Here is a 23,758-nt window from a genome sequence, read left to right as displayed (position 1 = left end):
GCAGGCTAGAGGGTGAAGCGACCTGCTGCTGCACATCCCAAAGTGCAACAGAACGTCGACACCTTTCGAGACTGGGAAATGATGTAAAGCTCAGCTCCACGTGATTACGCTGTTTGTATCTCCCCAAAAATAGAGAGGTTCACTACATTTCAAGATTCATAGTCCGACATAACTTTTAAGAAAAATTTCAATTATGAGCTCAAAATAGGATCATTTTCTTAAATAAGGACATAAAATTAAATTTATTTTAAATAAAAGTCTGAAATACTCTAATTTTTTCAAAAAAATACCTGACTAAGAACATTTATGTCATTGCTATTTTTTATTTTTATTTTTCATTTTTTAATTTTTTTTTTTTTTTTCCTCATCTCGCCGGTAGTTTGCCGGCCGCCAACGAGGGTCACTCTTGGGCATGGCGAGGGCAGCCCTCAGCTCACCCAAGCAAGGGTTCGCCTCGCCCTTGCCAGATCCGGGCAAGGGTTGCCTCGCCTAGCCCTCGCCAATGGCCGACCATCACCCGAGACCACCACGAGACAAGAAGGAAGGGCAAAAAAAACTCAAGATGACAACAAAAGACTAAAGCCCGATTCGAGGAAAAAAGGAAAAAAAAGGAAATGGGAAAACATAAAAGAAAAAGTACAAGTAAAAAAATAAATGATGAAAATGCCATTGGTCAAGCCTTTTTTTGAAATAATGACGGCATTTCGTGCCTTTCTTTAAAACAATATTCATTTTATAACCTTATTTGAGAAAATGATGGCACTTCAGATCCTTATTTGAAATTTTCTCTAACTTTTACTTCTTGCTTTAATCTATAAAATTTAAGGTTCACGCATCTTGACCCTTTTTCAATCTAAAACATTTTAGACTTTCACAACATTTTGACATTGATCCATTTATTCACGCGTAAGTATTTCATAATTTTTATAAAATTGTGATAGTATTTTACATGTTGGCTACGACAAAGAGAAAGAAATGTCATTTGGCATTCATTTAGGCTCCATTTGTTCAGCAAAAAATGAATGATTTAGAAAATATTTTCTTCAGAATGATAGATTTTATCGTTTACAAAAATAAATGAACCGAAAATATTTTCGCCGTCTATAAAAATATTCAGACATAAACATTTTCCATTCACCCATGGCTAATTATTTTCGAGCAATACGAGCGATTATTTGCCAAAAAAAATTCATAATTATTTATTTTTTGCTAAATAAATATAGCATTAATCTCAAAGAAACGAGCCCTAAGTGAATCACAGAAGAATTCATGTGGGTAGGAGACGGGCCAAAATCGATGAAATTGGGCAGTGGCCGCAACATTGATTGCGCCGCTTTTCCCAAAGTAACGAACAGGGTCCCGGTGGAAAGACCACCACAAGCACGTACGTACATCGCTTATGGTTATGGAGTCTTGCCTCATGCCCACGTCTCATAGGTTTGTCTGCATTCTTCCTTCAGTCGCAGTCTGGTAGGGCCGCCCCATGTATTCTCGGCAGGCTCTTATTTGTGTGCAGACGAGTAAGGCTATGCCGTCTGATTCGAAAAATCGGGAAAACGATGGCTTGTGTCGCTCAATATAATCAGTTGATGAAAATCTGTTCCCATTCATCGGCGATAATTCATATCGGAGCATCTTCGTGGACAATGAAAACATTTGACGTTCACCCATTTTATGTAGGTGAGCGATTGCTTTCAAGAAAATGGTTCTATAGTCATTCATTTTTTTTGCGAAACAAACGGAGCCTAAAACCGTTATTTCCGGCCCCAACTCTTGCCTCGCCAGTGAGATTTCATGCGTTCCAGATCTGTCCCACTAAAGTGGCTTCCTCATCAACAAAGGGTTGTGATAATTATATATGTAAATATCTAAATGAACGGGGTCATGTTTAGCATGCCATTGAAGTTTGCCGATTCGTGAAGCAATATTATATGTGATGAGGATTGGACAAAGTTTGGTACTAACTAGGTGGTTGGTCGAGTGGTCCGAGACTTGATTTGCATCACATGTTAGATTATCCAGTCTATCATCGATCTTAGAAAACACCTATCAGTCTACGAAGGACGGGTTTAGGCTTAGATGTATTGTTAGTCTTAAGGCTTTCCCACTCGCACCTAGTGGGGCTCCGACGACGTGACTCATCAGACGAGCCGTTGGTGTTTAGTTAGTGCCTTGAACCAGACATTTTGGCAGCAACGTGGTAGGTTCCAATCTCGTCCATATCCTATCTGTACGGACATAATCCCGAGCCTCTTCACGACCTCTTTAGGGTACAAAAAACAAACAAACAAACAAACTTACACGAAGGAGATTATAAACCAACTAATGGACTCGTCCAGATTATTCTATATCTGTGACTTTGTTCTGCAAAGATATTTCCGATAGCATCTTTATCATTTTCTTTCAGGCTTTCTACATTCGTCTCATAACTAGTACTCAAGTTAATTCCTTTCGAAAAGACCACAAAGTAAGGCATTATGGCACCATCATCGGTCCATAAAAAAGACTCCAATTTCAAAGGGTATCATATCCGGTACACACACAAAGTTAACCGAGATTCGAAGCATCCGCACATACAAAGAGATAATTAGAATATGACACCATCCTCCGCATCGATTTCACACATAAATGGCGATCGACGCTGCCATCTTTGCCTACAAGTGAGTAGATAACTTTTTTAAAAGAGCCGTGGTTAGCATTATTAATCGACATAAATCACGAATTACAAGTACGATAACCATAATCATGGTATTGATTGTCTGTGAAGAGAGGGAGAGATATGTGCAATGTCTCTATCATACACAGAGAAGTTAAGACGCTTCAGTTTTCTGTGGTGAAAGAGGAGATATCGGAGAAGCACGATAGCTCGTCGTACGCCATGGTCGACGTGTGTGAAGGAGGATATTGGCAAAAATAATGGGCACCATGGACCCAACCGGACCCACGGATCCGACTCGAACAATCGGATCCAACCACCATTACCGTTCTCATCATCACGGTCACATCTGTCATCTGCCCCCATTGTCTGCTATTGGATGGAACTTTCTCTTTAGGAAGAAGATCGACCAAAGCTTCCTTGGCCCCAAAAAGAGAACTATAATAATGCAGAAGAAGATAAGCAAAGCTTTGTCGATTTACTTCACATTTATCGGTTTATCCAAAGAAGGAACACTTCAGCTCTTATCAACAACTTTCTCCATAATGGTTTCCTCACTCATCTGCCTCACCATGGTCCATCTCGGCCATCATCTCGAACAAGGAAAATAAAGAATAATCACACAAATAGTTCCTGAGCTTTGGCTAGACGTGCAGTGTAATCTCCGAACTTTTAATTTGAATAATTTGATTTCTAAACTTTAACCCAATATGTAATATGGTCCATCAACTTTTGATACATATTCAATTTAGTCTGCGAACAAAATAAATATGTTCGATGTTGTCCCCGATCTTAAATTAATAGAGGGACTACAATGAACATTTTCAAACAGATCAATGACTATATTAACGTGTATTAAAAGTCTATAGACCATATTAACAATATGAAACGTCAGTAAGCTTTGGCTCAACTTGTTAATTTGATCAATATATTCTATAAACTTTAACCTAATGTGTAATATCAATATGGTCTTTGAATTTTTGGTACATATTCATTTTAATCTCCAGACAAGATAAATATGTTCAATATTGTCCCCGATTTTAAATTAATGGAGGGACTACAATGAACATTTTCAAATAGATCAAGGACTATATTAACGTGTACTAAAAGTCTATAGATCATATTAAACAGATTAAAAGTTCATGAATCACATTATACATTTGGTTAAAGTTCATGAATCTTTTATGTCGCTATTCCTTAAAAAAGTATATCGAGTTGTTCTCGAACTATCAAGGGTAGTTCCCGACCAAATAAAAAAAACTATCAACGGTAGTCTACACCATGCGACACCTGTCAGAAAAATAATGATTGGCAGACTTTGCATATTTAAATGCCAAGAAAAATGGATTACGGCTTTTGAAGAGCGTAGATTGCGTTTTTGCAAGTCGCTTCCATCGGCGCCACAGTCCTCGATCGACCACCACCGGGCCTGGTTCGCCGGCATTCGGACCAGACTGCTGGGCCGTGTGTTATTTTCGAGTGGTAACATGTTCATAGATTAACTTTCTAACAGAGACTCTAGACAAGTGCTTCAACGATGAAATTAAGGATTTTATCACTTCGACCACGTCAAATTAACGGAATTAGCGGGCACCAAACCAATTCGAAAATGAGAATGGGCCGGCCCATCCATACACAGAACTGGGCTTACTAGCTATCAGGCGTACGGTCAATGGGTTTCCCGGCCCATATATATTATGGCCTAGAAGGGAAGTCCCATGGTGGTACTGTTGCACTTACCGCCATTATCCTACAAAATTTCACGGGCAATATTTAGATGCTCTTGAAGCACGACGACTTCCTCCGATCGAGCCAAAATACCATGTGACCCGTGTCGCCATTTCGAAAGAAATTAAAGAAACGCCTCGTCGCAAGATCGGGCCTCTTATCCCTGCAAGCTCTCTGGAACTTATAGTGTTCCGAAATTTCTCTCATGTGTTCTCTCACATTTGACCTCAAAGAAAGGGAGAGAACACGATACCGGTCGAAACGAAAGGAAGAGACTGGGAATGCTGCGCGGAGTCCCTGGCTCTAAGAATCCGATAAAACGCAACAGCTTTTGACATTAGCTTCCATAGAGACTAATGAAAATCTCGACCCACCCGGGTCTGCTTCGACCAAGACCGATCGTCGTTCCGACTTCCGGTTACCAATAATCCGATGTAACGAAACGCATCCGCAAAAGAGACCTCTAGCTCCTGGATAAATTTCCCCTGAATCGAAGGGGGTCCCCATCAGCAAAAGAAACGACCTTTAGCCACGTCGAAACGACGAGTCGTGTGGTTCTCCGAAGTCGGTATTCATTGGATTCCCTGTCACGTGTTGGTGCACGACTTATTAAGGATCTGAGCATAGATGGGGCCCTCCTTCCCGCCCATTTTTGGAGATTGCTTGACCCTTCAAGATGTTCCCTTGGTAGCAACTTTGAATTGACTGGACCCCACCGTGCCTGACAAGAATGGATTATGTCGCGGGTCCGGTTGAATGCGGCCACGGGATCGAATCCGACCAGACCAAGCGGTTAAGGGCTTAGGTCCGGTTTCCGATTTCAAATATTTGGAGCCAACGGTTTTCAATTCCAAGCCCGAAATCATTGATTTTCACTTGGGAACCTGTTAAAACCGGTACCAGTTCGATCCTTCAGTTAAACAAGTCCTAAACCGAGAGTGAAGTCTCTTAAAAAAATATTCTGTGTGTACATATATTTCTCCTCTTTTTTTGTTTGCACCCATTGAGAATCGAATCATGAAAAAAAACAATTAACATTACTACTTGACCAACCAATATTTTCCAATGAACCAGTGCGACTTTTATATTTCGTAATAGGAATTTGATTTTTTACACGTAAACAAGGTCGGTTCTAGGTCGAGAACCGATTTACCCCGAAATTGATCAGCCTTGCTACGAATATGGTGACTTGAATTTAGATGTTAGATTGGCATTTTGGATTTCCTATACTGTCAAGGCGTGTGGTCTAGTGGTGAAGGGTCGCATGTCATCAACGAGATCACATGAACGAATATTTACACGGCTCGCATCGCGTTACTTAACTACAGCATATTTCATGCGAAGAGACTTCTTGGCTATTAAAATCTCAACGAGATTGCAATGGTAAAAGCTCACCAAACACCGGACTTCCGGAGCTTGAGTGGCGTATTTTCAAAAGTGGGTTCGACTCTATTAGTCAAGACCCCTTCAAGCGATAATCGCCAACCTATTGTTGTCGTAAAGTGGGTTCGACTCTATTAGCCAAGACCCGTCAAGCGATAATCGCCAACTTATTGTTGTAGTACGTGGACAGCCGTACGCCTCGGTCATCCACAATCATCGTGCCATCGAAAAGTATTTTCATTGTCGGTAACTTATCGTAACCAACTCAAGCCGAACCTCGACTTCTATATTCACTCAAATCGGCTATATGTCGATTACAAAAATTTGGCCATTTTTTTTGGGTACAAGCACTCTCCAAATAACTAGCTCTACCAAATAAAACATGAGTTTGACCCACTTTTGATGAACACACGTACTGTACTTCGGGGAGACATCACGTCTCATAAGCAAATTGTCTCTCCTTTCTAGCTCCCCTTCACCAACCCACGACGACAGCGACGCAAATGCTGGGGACCCACGACATGTGTTCGATCCGCCCTCGAAGGCTTCACGTGACCTTTCTTGTTCGTAATCGACGCTCGCACGTGCCCCACTGAACTCAGGTGGGCGAACCGAACTCAGATTTTTTTTGTTTTTCTGGTTGTAAAAAAAAAACCCAGATTTCTCCAGCTGCATAATGACTCGAGTTTCAATCTAAGAAGTACCGACACTCTTCGGGAGCCTATGTGTCGTGTCGTGTCGTGTTCGACACACTCCGACACTCTCTAGCATATGATAAACATGTGGTCAACGCTCCGGACAAACTAGCGACACGCACGGGGTTAATTTTAAGCATTTTCAATAAATTAGAGGCTAAATTATAAATTTATCAAATATATATACTCGAGTCATATATCTAGTCACCTCAAAATTAATATATTCAGTCATAAAAAAAAAATCATAAATCCCTATAAGAAGAAAAAGAAGAAATTTATTACTGATATATATATGATTATTTATCGTGTATATATAAAAATATACATTTAATGCATAACATATCTCAATGTGTCGGGACTCTATTTTTAAGGAAATAACATGTCGACATATCGTATTGTGTCATGTCGTATCGCATATTAATATTAATGCTACTTAAGTTTCGGCCATCATGCACGTGCGTGCACATTCTGCGTGCACGTGCGTGCACATTCATAAGGAACAGATCTTAAGGCCTTGTTTCGTCCCCAAGTAATTCCAAAACCCAAGTTGCTAAATAATGCGTACAAAGACAAATCCCAGATCTGTTTTGTCTTTTGCCTTGGACTTGATGTCTGGAGTAACTCCGAATTGCCGCACTCCAGAAGGGATAACGCCAACTGCCAAGGATAAAGCTACGAAAGAAAGAAAGCTTGGGCAAAAGGAGGGAGGAGAATGCTTTCGAAAAGAACGAGGTGACACGCAAGTAGATATGTCAAACGGGTGGGTCGAGTTTGGATTGAGTTGAATATGGTCTGACTCTTATTGATCTATTTAATCCATTTTGACATATTTTAGCAAAACTTATGATAAATTACAAAATATATATTACTAAAACATCATGGACCCAAAAATAAAAAATAAAAAATTGATCACATAAGATAGTTTGCTAATCCATTTATGACCCATTTAAGATCCATTAAGTCGTTAAGCTGCCCATTTATGATCCATTTAAGTTTGTTAAGCAACGCATTTAGACAGGCACTCTTAAATATGTGTTAAAATATGGGTTATTGACTCATTTTGCCGTCTTTACGCATGATCACATCGAAAATTTCGGGATAAATGAAAATATTTTTCCATAAAAGGGGAAGTGATTTCCTTCTTATTAGAAGATGAAGTAGTCATCCTCCGCGCTAAACTTGTTTAATTCAGCCTGTGGAAAACGTTCTTTGTAAACCGATTCGTTTCCCTCTTTCAAGTATCGGAAAATAGTTTCTCGGGAACAGCTTTCTTTTGAACAAACGGACCCCAAAACAAGTTTGTACAGCAGGTATTTGACCTGATGCAACAAATTTTCATTACATGTCGGACATGGATCGCACGTTTTGAATGTCCGATTGTAGTTCGCCGCATCATTCAGTACACCGAAGTGTAATTCCACGTACCAATCTCAAGATATCGGGATGTGGATACTATATTCCGTGCGATGCTCACTTTGGAATTTTAATAAATCTCAACCGTTGATTTTCGCAATTTGAGTTCTTATCGATGGTTGAGATTTGTCGAAGCACCGAGGGAAGCACCATTCGGCGTATAAGTTCGTATACTCTGTACTTTGACATTACTCTTTGGGCAATAAGTGTCCTTTTCTATTTTTTTTTAATCTTAAAATTTTGAAGTTCTTATTAAATGCTAAATATCGGTACCAAATATGTCGATTTGAAATTTGTCATGACACTTCAGATACCAATTACTGGAAACCGTGTCAGTATATCAAGAACAAGATACCATGGACGCAAGCTCTCCAACAATTTGTCCGGATTGACTTTTAGTTTCTATATTTTGCTTAATCTAAATCTTACGATGCTTGTACGTCGATTCATTTTGACCCAAAACATCTAATATTTTCGCAACATACAAATATTAACATCATATTGATTATTCATGGCAAGGTAAAAAAGATCGTTTTTTATTGGGATAATGATTTAATAGTCCATGAACTTTAGCCTAATGTGCGGTATAGTCACCGAACTTTAATTTGTTTAATGCAGTCATTGAATTTTAGTGGAATATGTAATGTAGTCTTTGAACTTTTAGTATATGTTCAAATTAATCTCGGGACTATACGAAAACATTCAATATTATCATTGAATTAAAATTAATGGGAAGACAACAATGAACTCTTTCATATAATTCACATCAAATTAATAATTCATAGAACGTATTACACATTGCGCTAAAGTTCAAGTATCATATTGCATGTTGTGTCAAAATTCAAGAACATGGAGTTATCCGGCACTTGGAAGAAGAAGTTACTCAAATTGGATCGGTGATCGATTTCTAGGTTTCGTCGTAAACCTAATTGGTTACTTCCAATTACATAAATTAATAATTCAAAATCATACATACTACACGGATCGGAGCATAAGCTAGTGATATTTGTTCGATTTACCCTTTTATTATTTAGGTTAAGTCCCAGTCGGCCAAGCCTCGGGTCAATGCCTAATGACGTGACCTGTTCTCCTACTGGATCTTCAAGTCGACAAGTCCAAGCTGAAGGGGCACGTTACCAACAAGAGCATCCTGTTTCTGTCCCAGGTTCGTAGGCTTTGGTGAATGAAGATCTGAGATCTCGCCAACTTGAATTAACTTATTCAGGATGACAGCAGAAGAGAAAGTTAAAAAAAAAAAGGGAATATAAAACGAAATCTTGAAGTTCTCAATTAATCGATTACTGTCGAGCGGCGATGCCCAGTTTTGAGTTTGTATTCCGACCGCACTTTTCATTTAAACTATCAAATGGGAGAAAGAAACATTTAACAATTTGAACAGTTCGAGGAAATAAATTGGAAAAGGCTGGACTCTTTAGGATAATAGGAGACTCGATGCGAGTTCACATCCCAAATTATTATACATGGAGTGAGAGATCTCGACGTGCGCTCGTCACTAAATCTGGTGATTCGAGAAATTCATTCCAGAGAGACGGGAGTATGCTTTTAGTTGTAAATTATGCTTCATTAATTGGTTTTTGACTTTTGCTCTTAGGCTTGAAAGATGTAACATAAAATTTCGTGATAATACATGAATAGTATCTTTAAGACAGCACAATTCTTAAACGTCTTTAAGCCACATTAAACCAGAAACTTGTGAAAAATTCGAAAAGTGTAGGCGACTTTTTCCCTTCTTTTTTTCAATCGAGGGACCCATCTTTTAATCGGGGGAGACCCAAGCAGTACGTGCACCAAATTAATACAAGTGGGGCATGTGCTTCTCAACGTGAAGTCTCTTCATCTTGGTCAAGCACATTTATGAGATTTGGAAAAATTATCCAAGAAATCCTAAACTTATTTCACTTTGGTAAGTTCAATCTGCCTTTCAATTTTGCCATTTTTTTTTTCTGTCAAACAATTTTATCAATCGAGTCATTAACCTCTTAAGTCAATTGCGTCCATCCAACCAATTTTAGCAAATTTTTTTTTATGTGTATGCCGGTGGTGTCACCTAGGACGATCAATGCCGATATGGATAATTTTTTGTGATTAAAAAAAGATTTAATACCACAAAAAACTTCAAATTGATACACATGTGATAAATATACCTCAAATTATTTTATTGGTCACAAAAAATCTCAAACCAAGACACTTGTGATAAATTTATCCAAAACTATATTTTTGATCATCAAACACCTCAAATTGGTACACATGTGATAAATTTACTCCAGATCGATACATTTATGATAAATTTATCCATCCATTAGTTGTTCATTATATTTTACCATCAAATTGTTGAGTTGGATGACATATGACAATTGACAAGTGTATCGATTTAGGATTTTTACCCTCTATTTGTCACATGTGCATCGGTTTGAGATTTTTTGTGGTATTAACTCTAATTTAATGAAGAGCTAACGAATGGTAAATTTGTCACATGTGTACTAATTTGGGTATTTTGTGGTCATAAAATTTAGTTTGAAATAAATTTATCACAGATATACCGGTTTAAAGTTTTTAGTGCTCAAAAATAGTTTGGGGTAAATTTATCATATGTGTACTTGTTTGAATTTTTTTGTGGTATTAACTCTTAAAAAATTAATTTTTTTATTATCTATTTATCATTCTTTTCTTTTCTTTTTCTATGAAGTTCAACAAAACTCTCGCACAGACGTGGCAAGGGCCGCCAAGCCCTCATCAATTGCGGGTGAGGGTTGCGGCCTTAGCCTAGTGGTCGATGAGGGTCGCTAGCCCTCGCTTGTGACCAGTGACGTTTGGTCAACACCTTTTACCAGACTTGATTAAAAAAAAGGACAAGAAAGCAAGAAAACGAAAAATAAAAATATATATTTGTAAAAAATTATAAAAATTATCAATCCTAGCACCGGTCGTGATATGTAGGATGTCCGACGTCCTTATAAACGATTTCCCGCTAAAATTGATCGAATGAACTCAATTAATAAAATTTAAAAAATTTAAGACCGAATTGATCAAAGTGTAATAGAATTAAGACTTTTTAAATAATTTTTTATTATGTGAGCATTAGTCATGTCAATAGGTTGTAACAGATCTAAACATAAAATAACGAGCCAAAAATATCCGAAAAATAGGCGAAAAATCCTTGGAAATATTTGCTGAACCAGGCGGGTCATTAGATTTTTCTCTCTTTTTTTTTTTTGGGGTCAAAACCGGCGGGTCATGATGAGATAGGGTTGCCGATGGCGCAAGGATCCAATTTTTCCCATATCACTTCCTCAAAGATCTTTCAAAAATTTTATTTTTCAAAAGTTGGTTGATACTTTATCCAAGGGATGCAGCTGAGGAGGCTCCTGGTTCTTGCAAGAAAAGTTAGGACTAACCTAGAAAGAAAGAAAGAAAACTCCGACCTCCCCAACAAAAAAAAAAAAAAACTAAAAAAGAAAGTATTTTTCCGTATCTTTAATCTGTGTCAGTACAATTTCTTTTCTGGGTTTCTTTCGCATTACAAAGAAGAAACAGAATGGATAAGGGAAGCCAGTTCCGCCTAAACGGGGAGCCTCCAGATTCCGGAAGACGATACGAACCTCAAATTCATCTCTTGTTTTTTTTCCCTTTTTCTCTTCGAACGTAACCCTCAAGCTTCTCACCCACTCCCTCCAACAAAGAAGAAACAAAACGGGGCAGATGAAAATGTCAATGGAGGGATCGAAGATGCGTTGAATTGTTTGCCCTGAGAAAGCGTGGCGATTTAGAGAAAAAATGGCAACTTTGACGATTAGTGTCGGCCATTGCCTTTTTAGACCCATGTTGATCGTAGGATTAGGAACCTCGAAAGATGAGAATCCCCCCCCCCCCACCCCACCATACCGTCCTCTTTTCCTTTTCTTTATTCCATCATTTAATAGCAACAGGGACCCGAAGGAGTAAAAAACAGTATTCTTTTTTAATCTGAAGAGAGAGAGGGAGAGGGGAGAGAGAGAAGGGGGGGAAGGTGGGGTGCAGAGGAAATTGAGGCTGGTCAGTCTCCTGTGAATCCTCACTGCCCTCGGACCTTCATCGTCTCTGTTCATTAGACCAAATCCCCTCTCTCTCTCTCTCTCCTTAATTAGAGGAGATGAATAGTTAATAAGCAAAAAGAGACAAGGCACTAAATCCAATCACAGCCCCTTCTGTGTCCATTTCTCTCTCACCCCTGTGCTAAAAATACATTCTTGCCTTCTGGGTTTGCCACATTTCTCTCACTTGTTTACTCACCAGTCACCACTCTCCCTCCCCCCTCCTGCAATGACGGAAAGACAAACGGAAACAGAAAAGAAAAAAGAGATCTTTTTATGAGGTGATGATACTATTATAGCTTTTCTTTATTCAGGCAAACAGAGGAACATACTTTTTCTTCATTTTCCCGTTGTTTTCTTTGCTTTCCCAAGCTCTCATGGTTTCTGGGTTCCGCTAAAAGATCCTCCCTTCCTTCCTTTCCCATGAAGTAACATGAGAAGTGAGACCCCGAGCACCAAAGCCTCCCAATGCCCGTTTCGATTTTGAAGGTTAAACGTTCCAGGAGTGTCTATAGCTGAGAATCTTTTCCAGGTGGGTGGCCTCTTATCTCCTTTTTCTGTTTGTCTTTAGATGATGTTGAGCGCCGATGAGATGTTTTCTGCTGGTTCGACATGGATCCGGTGAAGGTGGTATTTGCAGAGTGGAGAGAGAGAGAGAGAGAGAGAGAGCGCTTTGTTGTTTACTTCATTTTATCTATGTTTAAAAGAGGTAAAGCTTTGGCCTTTGAGAGTTGAGAGGCAAACATCCACTTGGAGTTTCAACTGGGTGGTCTGTTATTTGCTTGAAAGTGCAACTTTTCCCCTCTTTTTTCTATTGTACTTTCGATTTCTCTGGTGTTTGGGGGGTTTCTTCTTTCTCTTAAGACTGCTTCTGAGACGAGAAAAATCCTTCTTTTCAAGTCAAAAACTAGTTGTTGGCTTCCATTTATCCGTGAGTTCTCTGAATCTTCTCTTACATCTCCGTGTTCTGTTCCCACCGTTTGATGGCCATCTTCTGCTAGGTTTGCTAACCCATCGGCCCTCGAAGTCAACACTGGACGATATGGATCATTTTAAGTTTAATAACCTCCATTTCTGAGCAATTGTTTTGCCTTTGTTCTTAATCTGAGCCCGATAATCATGGTTGATGTTAGAAGCAGAGAATATAGCAATGAGTAAAAGCAGCTGGATCATCTATAAGTGAGAATCTTCTTTCCACTTTTCCTTTGTGGAGTTTTTAGGCCAAGTTCAGGCTTTAGACAAAATGTTTGTAGTTATATAAATCAACCTGGTTTCCTAGCTGATGTTATTGAGTCTAATATTCTTGGTTTCTCGGAATTTCTGCAGAGATCGTAAACAATCGTACCAATGGCCAAGGAATACAGTGGATCCCCGAAGCATCATCACATCGAATCTAAGAAGAGACGTCTCACCTATATAGTATGCGTTAGCGGTCTCTGTGTGTTGTTCTACGTTTTGGGAGCATGGCAGAGCACGCCTGTCCCAAACAATCAGTCCGAAGCCTACACCAGAATTAAATGTGATACTGACAACCCCAATGCAGGCGGTGGCCAGTCCACCAAATTCTCTTCATCTTCAGAGTCGTTCTCGTTGGACTTCCAAAGCCACCATCAGGTCGCCATCAATGACTCCGATGCTGTGGAGACGATTCCTGCATGTGATATGTCCTACAGCGAATACACTCCTTGCCAAGATCCGCAGAGGGGGAGGAAGTTCGATAGGAAAATGCTGAAGTACCGAGAACGGCATTGCCCCAAGAAAGACGAATTGCTAAGGTGTCTGATTCCTGCTCCACCAAAGTATAAGACCCCCTTCAAATGGCCTCAGAGCCGAGACTATGCATGGTACGACAATATACCTCACAGAGAGCTCAGCATCGAGAAGGCTGTGCAGAATTGGATCCAAGTTGAGGGCGATCGATTCAGATTCCCCGGAGGAGGAACCATGTTTCCTCGTGGTGCCGATGCGTATATAGATGATATTAATGAGCTGATACCTCTTACGAGCGGAAAAATTAGAACTGCAATTGATACGGGCTGCGGGGTAAGTGATCTGATATCTCTGGCAGTGTAGTTTCATGTTCTGGTTCTGTTCTGCCTTCTGCAGAAAGTTGAGGACAGCGTTTTTTGACTGCGAATTTTGGGGTTGTACCTTTTGGATTCTCATCAAATTGTTATTCTCCTGTAATGAGGATGTAATTGCTAATGGTGATGTAGCCTTTGGGTTGGTCAGGTTGCAAGTTGGGGTGCTTACCTGCTGAAGAGGGACATCCTAACCATGTCTTTTGCCCCAAGGGATACTCATGAGGCGCAGGTCCAGTTTGCTCTGGAGCGAGGAGTGCCGGCCATGATTGGGATCATGGCTTCCCAAAGAATTCCTTACCCAGCCAGAGCATTTGACATGGCGCATTGCTCCCGTTGCTTGATTCCATGGAATAATTTTGGTAAGCATTTCATTTTTCATATCTCGATCCATAAAATTCTGCAATCACAGTACTTTCCATGCGGAACCAATCATCTAGGATCAAATATATGCTGCGTACTCCTAATCCGGCCTTTGATTCTCATCTATTTATGCCTTCTCTTATGTGTTTAATGATCTAATTCTTCTTTGCTCGGGGTTGAACTGTCTGCAGATGGACTCTATCTAATTGAAGTGGACAGGGTGCTGAGGCCCGGTGGTTATTGGATTCTTTCTGGCCCCCCAATCCGCTGGAAAAAGTACTGGAGAGGCTGGGAAAGAACCCAAGAAGACTTGAAGCAAGAGCAAGACTCAATAGAGGACGTCGCCAAGCGCCTATGCTGGAAGAAGGTGATTGAAAAGGATGATCTTGCGATCTGGCAAAAGCCTATCAACCACATCGAATGCATCAAGAGCCGGAGCGTTATAAAAACACCTCACATATGCAAGGCAGACAACCCTGACAATGCTTGGTACTCATGGTCACCATTCCTCTTTTAATCAGAAAGCCCATTAGTTATTTTCAAACGGTAACTTGTTCATGGATAACTTCCTAATTGTGTGGTCTTTGTGCCTTACAGGTACAGAGAAATGGAAACTTGCATAACCCCGTTGCCAGAAGTCAGCAGCTCGGACGAAGTAGCTGGTGGCGCAGCGGAGAAATGGCCAGAGCGTGCCTTCGCCGTCCCCCCAAGAATAAGCAGCGGCTCAATACCAGGAATCACTGCTGAGAAATACAAGGAGGATAATGAATTATGGAAGGACCGGGTGTCGCACTACAAGCGGATAATTAGTCCTCTAACGCAGGGACGGTACCGCAATGTGATGGATATGAATGCTAACCTCGGTGGATTTGCAGCTGCGCTAGCTAAATATCCCGTGTGGGTCATGAATGTGGTGCCCGTGGACAATAACCACGACACTCTTGGAGTGATCTATGAGCGTGGTTTCATTGGCACCTACCAGGACTGGTGCGAGGCATTCTCAACATACCCGAGAACGTATGATCTCATCCATGCCGGTGGCTTGTTCAGTATCTATCAGGACAGGTAAAGTATCGCGATTGACACCTTTTCATTTCCCTTATGCTAAAATACGTTCTTTTGGAACCTAGTCTGAAATTGTTCTTTTTGCTTGCTTTCTTAAGGTGTGACGTTACATACATCCTGCTGGAGATGGACCGGATCTTGAGGCCTGAAGGAACTGTTATATTCCGGGACACGGTCGAAGTCCTTGTAAAGATCAAGAGTATAACAGATGGAATGAGATGGACGAGCCAGATCATGGACCACGAAAGCGGACCGTTCAATCCCGAGAAGATTCTTGTCGCTGTGAAATCTTACTGGACCGGCAAACCGTCGCAGAAACAGCTCTAGTAGGCATTGTTGTACTATACATATGATTTTTGGGTTGGAGTTAATCGGGTTCTCCTTTTCCCCGCCTCTCCTCTAGAATTCTTCTTGTGATAACTTTTAGTTGGTAAAACAGCCAATGCCTTCTGATGGCACAAAATCAGATAGTTTTGTATGCTATGGGAGAAACTTTAAATGATAAGGTATATTTCATTCGCGCCTTTATATCGCTGCATCGCCGACACTATTGCATTATCATCAGCCTGTTGCTGAGTGAGTGCTTTCTATACATGCCGCCGGTCGTTGCTCGCTCGTCATAGTTAGATTTCCGACATCGCATTCTAGTCTCTGTACATTTTCGTTTTTTTGTTTCTCACCGTTTTTGCCAAGAATGTTTGGTGCATTGACGAGGTATTCATTGATGATTTCCGGCATTCACGGCTTAAGTTCCTGCGCTCGTCCATCTTTCTCAATTCAAGGCGCCTTCATTGTCCACAATTTGCTTGCTTTACGATGGGAACATGGTGTTGAATGAAGATCCTAGGCATGTTAATAGAATGGGTGTCTAAGTCTGGGCCTGCAGGTCAACTGTCCGAACCAAATATTCTCTAGTCTGACCAAACATGGAGCCGAAGAGTAGGCACAGAAAAATTATCCAAAAAATCTTAAATCTGTTGCAATCTTGTAAATTCGGTTATAAATATTTTGGTTTTGTCAATTGAGTTCTAAACTATTTCATATTGTTTCAATTGAGTTCATTTCGCTAATTTTGACCAAAAATTGCTTACGTGGTCGCCGACTGTCTTATGCGGCATGACAAACACCGACATGAACAAATTTTTAATAATTACCGTTTCTTTCTTTTTTTTTTTTTTTTCTTCTCTATTTTCCTTTACTTTTTTTTTCTTCCCTTTTCCCCTCCGCTGGCCTTGAGAGAGGGCCGCTTTCACCTTTACTAGCAAAATTTGCCCTCATCGGCCCCTAGTAAGGGTCGCCCTCTCCTAGGTGGGCGTCGGTCACCCTTGCCTTGCCTGGTGAGGGAAATACGCGAGGACAATCCTTGCCTGAGGCCGACGGAGCCAGGCTGGTCAATGGCTGGTTGAGGAAAGAGGAAAGAGAAAAAAAAAAAAAAGAAAAAGAAAAATAAAGGAAAATAGAGAAGAAAAGAAAGAAAAAGGAAAAAAAGAAAAAATTAATTAAAAATTATTATTTTTGTCCATGTCGGTATTGACCGTGTCACATAGGATCGTTTACGTCCACGTTTGTGATTTCCAGTCAAAATTAGTTAAATGGACTCAATTGACATAAAATGAAAAAATTTAGGATTGAATTGATAAAACTGAGATACCTCGGCTTTTTGGAAAAATCTTCCGGAATTGCTATGATAACATCCGGGTGGGTTCTCCAACACAGACATAATCCTTAATTTTGTCGATCAAATGCAGCTTTTTTCCGATTAAGGATGTTTCTCCACCGTGGCAGTTCTGCACCTGGGTGAATGATTGTGCAATTAATACAGTTAATGTTCCCATTCACACGTCTTTGTTTTACTTCAATGTTTTTTGCCCTTTTTCTTTTGTTGGACCTGCTTCCCCTTCGACTCTCTCCCTCGCTCACTCTGTGATCGCGAAAATACTGGGGTGCTCCAATCTTGCCATGTCAGCATTGAGACATGCCGTACAGGGAGCACCACGTGTCCATCTCGGGTCCCACCTGTCTCCATCTGCCCCGGCGTCTGCTCTCTCTCTCTCTCTCCATCCCACTCCACCTCACGACCAAAGACCAAAAGCTTCCTTTGGACCCAAAAAAAAAAAAAAGACCAAAAGCTTCCGGTTTTTTCATTTTCAACCCCTGTTCACTTCGCTTTCCAGAATCGCGACAGCTCCACTTCGTCTCCAAGGAACAAAGGCGCCTCCGCTGTCGCCTCCAAGAGCCCGTCGGCGGTCTGATCACCCGGTTTTCTCCTTGGAAACGTCGTCCACATTTCCAAGAACCCTTTCAAATCCCGTCGGCGTCCACGTTCGTTCGCCGCCTCCTCTGAAACTTCGTCCCACGATTTCTGAAACTTAGTCTTGGTCGTGAGGTGAAAGAGGGAGGGAGGGAGGTGGAGAGAGAGCAGACGTCGGTCGTGAGGTGGGATGGGAAGAGAGAAGGAAGAGGGAGAGGCGGAGGGCGGGGACGTAACGGCGGCAACGGAGACGGAGACGGGAGTTTCAAAAATTGCTGACGGGTGGGACCTGCGTTGGACACGTGGCGTTCTCTGTGTGGCGTGTCTCGATGCTGACATGGCAAGACTCGAGCACCCGATATTTTCTCGATCCGTGGAGACAGAGATCGCTTCCACGTGGCTCCGCGGAGATGCGTGTGCCTCCATCAATGCATCTCGCACTCACATTCCGCGACGCAATCCGGAGCACGCGCGCGCGGACGAACCGGTAGTCTCTCCGGACGAACCTCGCTCGATTCGCGAAGATCGCGAGCGGCCGCGGGACCGGTCGCGGCCAGTGATGGACGGCGACGGCGGAGCGAGGCCGGAGGAGGCGGAGAGGCGGATGGAGGAGGAGGTGCGGCGGGCGGTGGAGCAGGCGAAGGAGCTGCAGGACGCCGCCGCGGCGCACGTCGCCCTCTCGTCGGGCGAGGAGCAGTCGATACGGCAGCGCACGCTCGCGCTCGACTCGTCCATCCGCCGCCTCCGGGACTCCATCGGTGCTCAGGCGAGCAGCGGGCTGCTCGATTCGAAGCTCGCGGACAGGCTCGAGGAGGAGCTGCAGAGGGCCAGGTGCATCATGGCCGACGGGGATGCGTCGGCGTTTCTTCCGTCGAAAGCTCAAGGTGCGTTTGACTCGGATCCTTCTCTTTCCTTTCCTCTCTGCCGCCGGTTCCGTTTGTCCTTGCCGTCTACGGTCTGGTGGTGGTGGATGATGGAATGACCGTGTCGCGCAGGCGGCTTCGTGAGGATGTTTCTGGGCCCGATCAACGTGCGTGCGAGGAAAGAGGTGCAGCTGAAAGTCAAGGAAGAGTACAACAGTTACAGAGTAATGTTCCCATTTCAGTTCCAGTTCTTTGTTGTCCTTATGCCGAGTATTTTGACTTCTTGTTCCTACCTTTTTTCTGGAGATCGGGATTGGCTGGATTTGAACGATTCATTACTTTCGCTATTCGTAATCGTTTGTTTTTTGTCTGGACCGACTATTCTCGGTGGACACACTAGGTAGTGATTGAGTTTTTGAACTGTGGAGTCACTGCCTTGGGGCAATATTTAACAGAAATCAGAGAGCTTTTGTTTTCTCACGGAGGTCTCAGCAATTTTTAGTCAGAACAAGCTCATTTGGATGTACTTCATCTTGTTACCTGAGCTAAGCTACTTAATGTATGAATCAAAATTTAGAAAGAGGGAAATCCCATCGGGTACCTTCAACCACTTTGCCACAGCTCATTTAATCAAAGTAGGTTAGACTCCTCCACTTGACTTTTGATCCAGATTTTTTGGCATGTAAAACTGGATACATGAAGCGAGCACTGTACGGATTGCTATAAAGTCCTTTCTTGTTCATGCCAGGAGCAAATTTAGTTCTGCTGGCAGGCTGATTGCCTATAAAAGCATTTGCTAGATAATTGCAATCCTATATCAAAATTAATTATGCCATGGGAATTTTACATGAAGCAACCTGAGTATGTTCTATCTATCGGTATTCTTTGTAGGCACATATGATAATTTTAATTGCACACTAGTTAATCTTGCATCTATTGCCCATTCCGAAAGAGTGGGGAGCTGCGTAATTTGGATTCGCTCATTTCACAATCTGTTTGTAACAGGATAGAACTGCTCTCCTCTTTCTCATTTTCCCGTCGGCACTTCTAGTGTTGAGATCTTGGCTGTGGGATGGATGTTTTCCAGCATTTCCTGTTCAGCTGTACCAGGTACTGCTTTACATGCTTCTCGAACAGTTTGAAGGTTTTGTGTATATTTGAATGAATCGGGCATAACAAATCGTGGGTTTACGCATGCCAGGCATGGCTATTATTCCTCTACACTGGTTTGGCATTGAGAGAAAATATACTAAGCATCAACGGAAGTGATATTAGGCCCTGGTGAGTGAAGAATATGCTTGTTTCCTTTGAGCTGCTCTGCAGTTCTACTTTTTATTCGGCATGTATTAATATCCAAGGAGATTTACGTGAGTACTTCATGAATTACGCTTCTTCTACGTTGAACTTGATGTGTAATGACTGAACATTGAGTTATTGTTTGTTCAAAAGGAAGAAATTTGTAGAATGATATTTCTAGGAGCTGAAGAACCGTACTTTGTGGAACAATTAGAAGAGAAATAAGGTCATGAGGATGACAGTAGGGAAGGCAATCTCGCTCTTTTCTTACATATTGAAGTTTCTGCAGTTCAGCTTTTATGGTACCCAGTATTGGATGTCGAACTTCTCAGTGCTTGTTGCAGCCAAGAAGAATGCCAGATGAAAATGTGCTGTATTAGATGGTATTTTTGAGAACTTACCCCACCCGGAAAAATAAAATAAAATAAAAAGAGAAGTAGAAGAAATAAAATCATTGGTGTTCCACTTCTCTGTTTTTCATCCTTAGCAGTTTTCTCAGTAGCTAACTAGAGAAACTAGAGATGACCCTTAAGATCACTGCAGAACTACTGCTAGCAAATCTACAGTGATTTCTCTAGTAGAAACATGTGCTTGCCTCAGTGCATGTATTGTTATGATGTATTGTAATTCTAGCAAAACCCAATGGGCAAAAAGAAAAGGCATTTGCAATTGTCTCAACCCATAGTAAAATCCGAGTCACCTTTTATTCTCTAGCTGATATTTGTCAATCATGATTTTCTTCTGCGGACAATTACTATTAGTGATTACAGTCAAAGCTTGCTAAGTAGCTATCATTCTGCTTGGGCTTTCTAAGTAGCTATCATTCTGCTTGGGTGCTAGGATTTACACCATCTTGGCAAATGAGAAGGACAACGGAATGAGGAGGTGTTGTAGATCATGTGTTGTAGAGAAGTCATTGAATTTTGCCTTTGAATTGTTCGAAGTATTGGAAGCAAAGGAAGATACGAGATGCTTTCTTTGATGTATAATCTTGTGATTGCTAACAAAAAACACATTGACATTCTGTTCCATGAACAGTTCTGCATAGGATCTTCATATGTTTTTGAAGAGACTGTGAGGAGTGCGATTGAGGCTTTCTTTACTCACGTTAAACCAAGAGTTAAACTGAATTTTGAGAGAGACATATTCCTGTGCTCGTGAGAGAGAGAGAGAGATTAACTGAGCACGTGTTTGTAATCTACATGTTTGATTTTTCTGAATCTTTCTTCTGAATTATATAGGTAGTGGTATGGTTCGATGATAATGTGGAAGCATGTCTGACTTTATTTCGCTCTATTATCCTTGAGCGATACAGTTGATCGAATTTCTCTCTATTATCCTCGAGCGATACAGAGAGCATTCGATCAAATTTACTGAGTTGTCATCTTCAGGTGGATATACCATCACTATTGTGCAATGATTATGGCCCTTGTCAGCCTAACTTGGGAGATCAAAGGACAACCAAACTGTGCGCAAAAGCAGGTCAGTTTTGCTGTAGAACCAGTAATTGACTTGCTCTGCTTTCGGGCCTAATTAGATGAATCCTGGACAGAGGGGTGTGCAACTTTTTCTTCAATGGGCTATAATGCAAGGGGTCGCGATGCTTCTACAGAATAGATATCAACGTCAGAGACTATACACACGCATTGCACTGGGCAAGGTGTCACATGACTCTGCTTATAGAAGAGGACTATGAATGCTGTGGTTGAATGATGCTGACATGGAATATTTCTCGAGCGGTCATTTAATTTTTAATTTTTAATATTTATTCTTGATAAGTCGTATTGATCTTTTGGTAAAAATGATCGTGGACATTCATTTTTCTTTCCTCGTGATAGAGATTGTCATTGCTTTGTCATGAATAACATTTTAAATACGAAAATACCTCTGCTGGTGACTATCTTTCATCGTGTGCTTGTTACAGGCTAAGAGAATGGATGTTGTCTGGGGAGAAACTGCAGGCGTGGATGGTCAGTTATGGCTTCTTTGTCCTATTCTTTTCATTATGCAGGTAATCCCTTTGTACATGGCCAATATGCACTGATGCTCTAAAGTCGACGGAAGAATTTGAACTGGAAGAGCAGTTTCTGTACTACTCACCTTGCTTGTTGCGAGACTTAGTCATTAGCATTAAGCGAGATGTATATTTGGATCTGTCGCTAACGTGGACAAATTATTAGGTGGTCTAAGTCCAACTAATAGGTATAACGATAATCACTTCATTAAAAGGCTGGCCTCCTCGAATGATGTATGGTGAAGCATTTGCATGTCTTAACTTGAAATCCTTATGCTGAATCGATGCATGAGATTACTTTGATACAAGTATTGTGGATCGTGTGGAAATTCGCTGGGCTAAGATGTGTCCGCCATTCTCGACTTTAGGGTTTTGAGGCCTACGTGGGGTTCCTGCTGCTCCAAACTGCATTGGTCGGGGTAGTTTCCGAATGGCAGGTAATGTGCTTTCTATCACTGTCGCTTGCGTTAACGTGGATTGATCCTTGCTTGTGCTGTTAACAGATAATTGAAAATGAGCTTGGCAGGTGATATTCTGTGGGGTCCTGTTGGTTCTGATGGCCGTCGGGAACTTTGCGAACACCGTACAGACTCTGATGGCCAAGTCGAGGTTCAAGGCAAAGATGAAGAGAACAAAGAGCAAGCAGGAACTAGACTAGGGCTAGGCGCCTTGAAACTGTATGTTGTTGACCTTTACATAGCTCCCTGATTGTCTTTTCATATTCTTTTCCCACTCATGTATTCGTTTTTCTGACATTCAGCTAAGTCGTCCTCCGAATAACGACAGGCTAACTTCGGATATCAACAGCAAAAATGGCAAAAGTATGTATCATATCCTGAACGACCGAATGAAACAAATGGAAACAGCTTAAGAGCCCCCGCGAAAACTCGCGACTTGTGCATTGCACCTCGCCGTAACCTCCTACTAGATACGTCATGCAAATCGAATTCTGCTCTTCTTCGGGCAAAAGAAGAGTGCCGTGCCAACGGTTCAGAGCCGTGCTCCCACGCACATCTATTTCTCCACTATCCCTTGGGTCGGCATGAGTCAACTGAGGACATCTTCATCCCTGAATGGCCTGTAATGGCATTGATGAGCTTTTGACAGAACATATCCTCAGATATGCATTACAACAAGAAAGGCAAAGCAGCCTCAACAAATGCTCCAATTTTCGCAAATGCTCTCGACAGTCCAAAAATGGGACGGCAAAGTTCACAGGCTGGCACAAATATTATAACTTACTCCCTGGTATCTAGCTAAGAAAAATTTGCAACACCAACACCAGTATCTATATGACAGACATTAAATAGCAAACAAGTAGATGAAAAATAAGAGAAAGACGGGCTTCTCCTGTAAGAAACAGGGTAGACACGAATAATTAGATCACTGCTATTGTGTTATATTGGGGAAAAAAGTCCAAAGGAGATTATCATGTTCTAAGGCCAACATAGGCTTTGGTTTAACGCGATTTACAAGCTCTTAACTTGGTGAGATTACCACCTGGCTCGACACCAACAAAAGCAAACACAACAGGTACATCTAGTCAAAACATGCCCATGGAGGATGCCATAATAAGTGGTTTAAAAAAACTCCTAACATACACAATTACCAAATTAAAAGGACCAAGAAGCGCAGCAACATATAACTAATGAAGGAGTGTCAATAAGCAACAACTCTTCAGCAATGTAAAATGGCATCCTGGGGAACCTTATGACAAACACTAAGTTGAAAATAATAGCCCATTAATAAGCATGATTTGAACAGTTTTGCATGGATTAGCTTACATTATACAGCGGTAGTAAGTCCTGAATTTTCCAATGCTGCTATAACGTAACGATTTTCAGTTACAAGTGCATGAC

The 23,758-nt window shown here is 41.4% G+C and overlaps 2 protein-coding genes across 4 annotated transcripts; both read left to right on the top strand.

Moving 5' to 3' along the window:
* The first annotated feature begins 11,908 nt into the window (after nt 1-11,908).
* Nucleotides 11,909-16,003, top strand: LOC115747966 (probable methyltransferase PMT18). 2 transcript variants are annotated; one of them, XM_030684303.2, is made up of 7 exons: nt 11,909-12,247; nt 12,396-12,498; nt 13,293-14,009; nt 14,199-14,409; nt 14,602-14,899; nt 15,008-15,475; nt 15,574-16,003. In XM_030684303.2, exons 3-7 carry the CDS (start codon nt 13,314-13,316, stop codon nt 15,800-15,802), a joined length of 1,902 nt encoding a protein of 633 aa, XP_030540163.1. In that variant the 5' UTR covers nt 11,909-12,247; nt 12,396-12,498; nt 13,293-13,313; the 3' UTR covers nt 15,803-16,003. The 2 variants fall into 2 exon arrangements, with proteins under 2 accessions (XP_030540163.1, XP_030540162.1); XM_030684302.2 differs by having other exon boundaries at nt 11,909-12,498.
* A 1,898-nt stretch (nt 16,004-17,901) lies between these two features.
* Nucleotides 17,902-22,635, top strand: LOC115747968 (ion channel TACAN-like). Of its 2 annotated transcripts, XM_030684305.2 has the most exons (9): nt 17,902-18,610; nt 18,722-18,813; nt 19,595-19,699; nt 19,791-19,870; nt 21,277-21,367; nt 21,438-21,545; nt 21,810-21,896; nt 22,268-22,336; nt 22,426-22,635. In XM_030684305.2, exons 1-9 carry the CDS (start codon nt 17,917-17,919, stop codon nt 22,555-22,557), a joined length of 1,458 nt encoding a protein of 485 aa, XP_030540165.1. In that variant the 5' UTR covers nt 17,902-17,916; the 3' UTR covers nt 22,558-22,635. The 2 variants fall into 2 exon arrangements, with proteins under 2 accessions (XP_030540165.1, XP_048132009.1); XM_048276052.1 differs by lacking the exons at nt 22,268-22,336; nt 22,426-22,635 and having other exon boundaries at nt 21,438-21,624.
* Nucleotides 22,636-23,758: the final 1,123 nt, after the last annotated feature.

This window comes from Rhodamnia argentea, chromosome 3 (genome assembly GCF_020921035.1).
Source record: "Rhodamnia argentea isolate NSW1041297 chromosome 3, ASM2092103v1, whole genome shotgun sequence".
Lineage (NCBI taxonomy): Eukaryota > Viridiplantae > Streptophyta > Magnoliopsida > Myrtales > Myrtaceae > Rhodamnia > Rhodamnia argentea.
This window is presented reverse-complemented; position numbering and strand designations above follow the sequence as displayed.

Bases quoted from the DNA above. Each gene is read 5' to 3' on its own strand.
- LOC115747966 (XM_030684303.2), top strand. From the start codon at position 13,314: ATGGCCAAGGAATACAGTGGATCCCCGAAGCATCATCACATCGAATCT. The intron at 14,010-14,198 runs GTAAGTGATCTG...TGGGTTGGTCAG, and splicing joins CAATTGATACGGGCTGCGGG to GTTGCAAGTTGGGGTGCTTA. The intron at 14,900-15,007 runs GTACTCATGGTC...TGTGCCTTACAG, and splicing joins GACAACCCTGACAATGCTTG to GTACAGAGAAATGGAAACTT.
- LOC115747968 (XM_030684305.2), top strand. From the start codon at position 17,917: ATGGGAAGAGAGAAGGAAGAGGGAGAGGCGGAGGGCGGGGACGTAACG. The intron at 18,611-18,721 runs GTGCGTTTGACT...CGTGTCGCGCAG, and splicing joins TCTTCCGTCGAAAGCTCAAG to GCGGCTTCGTGAGGATGTTT. The intron at 21,546-21,809 runs GTGTCACATGAC...TGCTTGTTACAG, and splicing joins CACGCATTGCACTGGGCAAG to GCTAAGAGAATGGATGTTGT.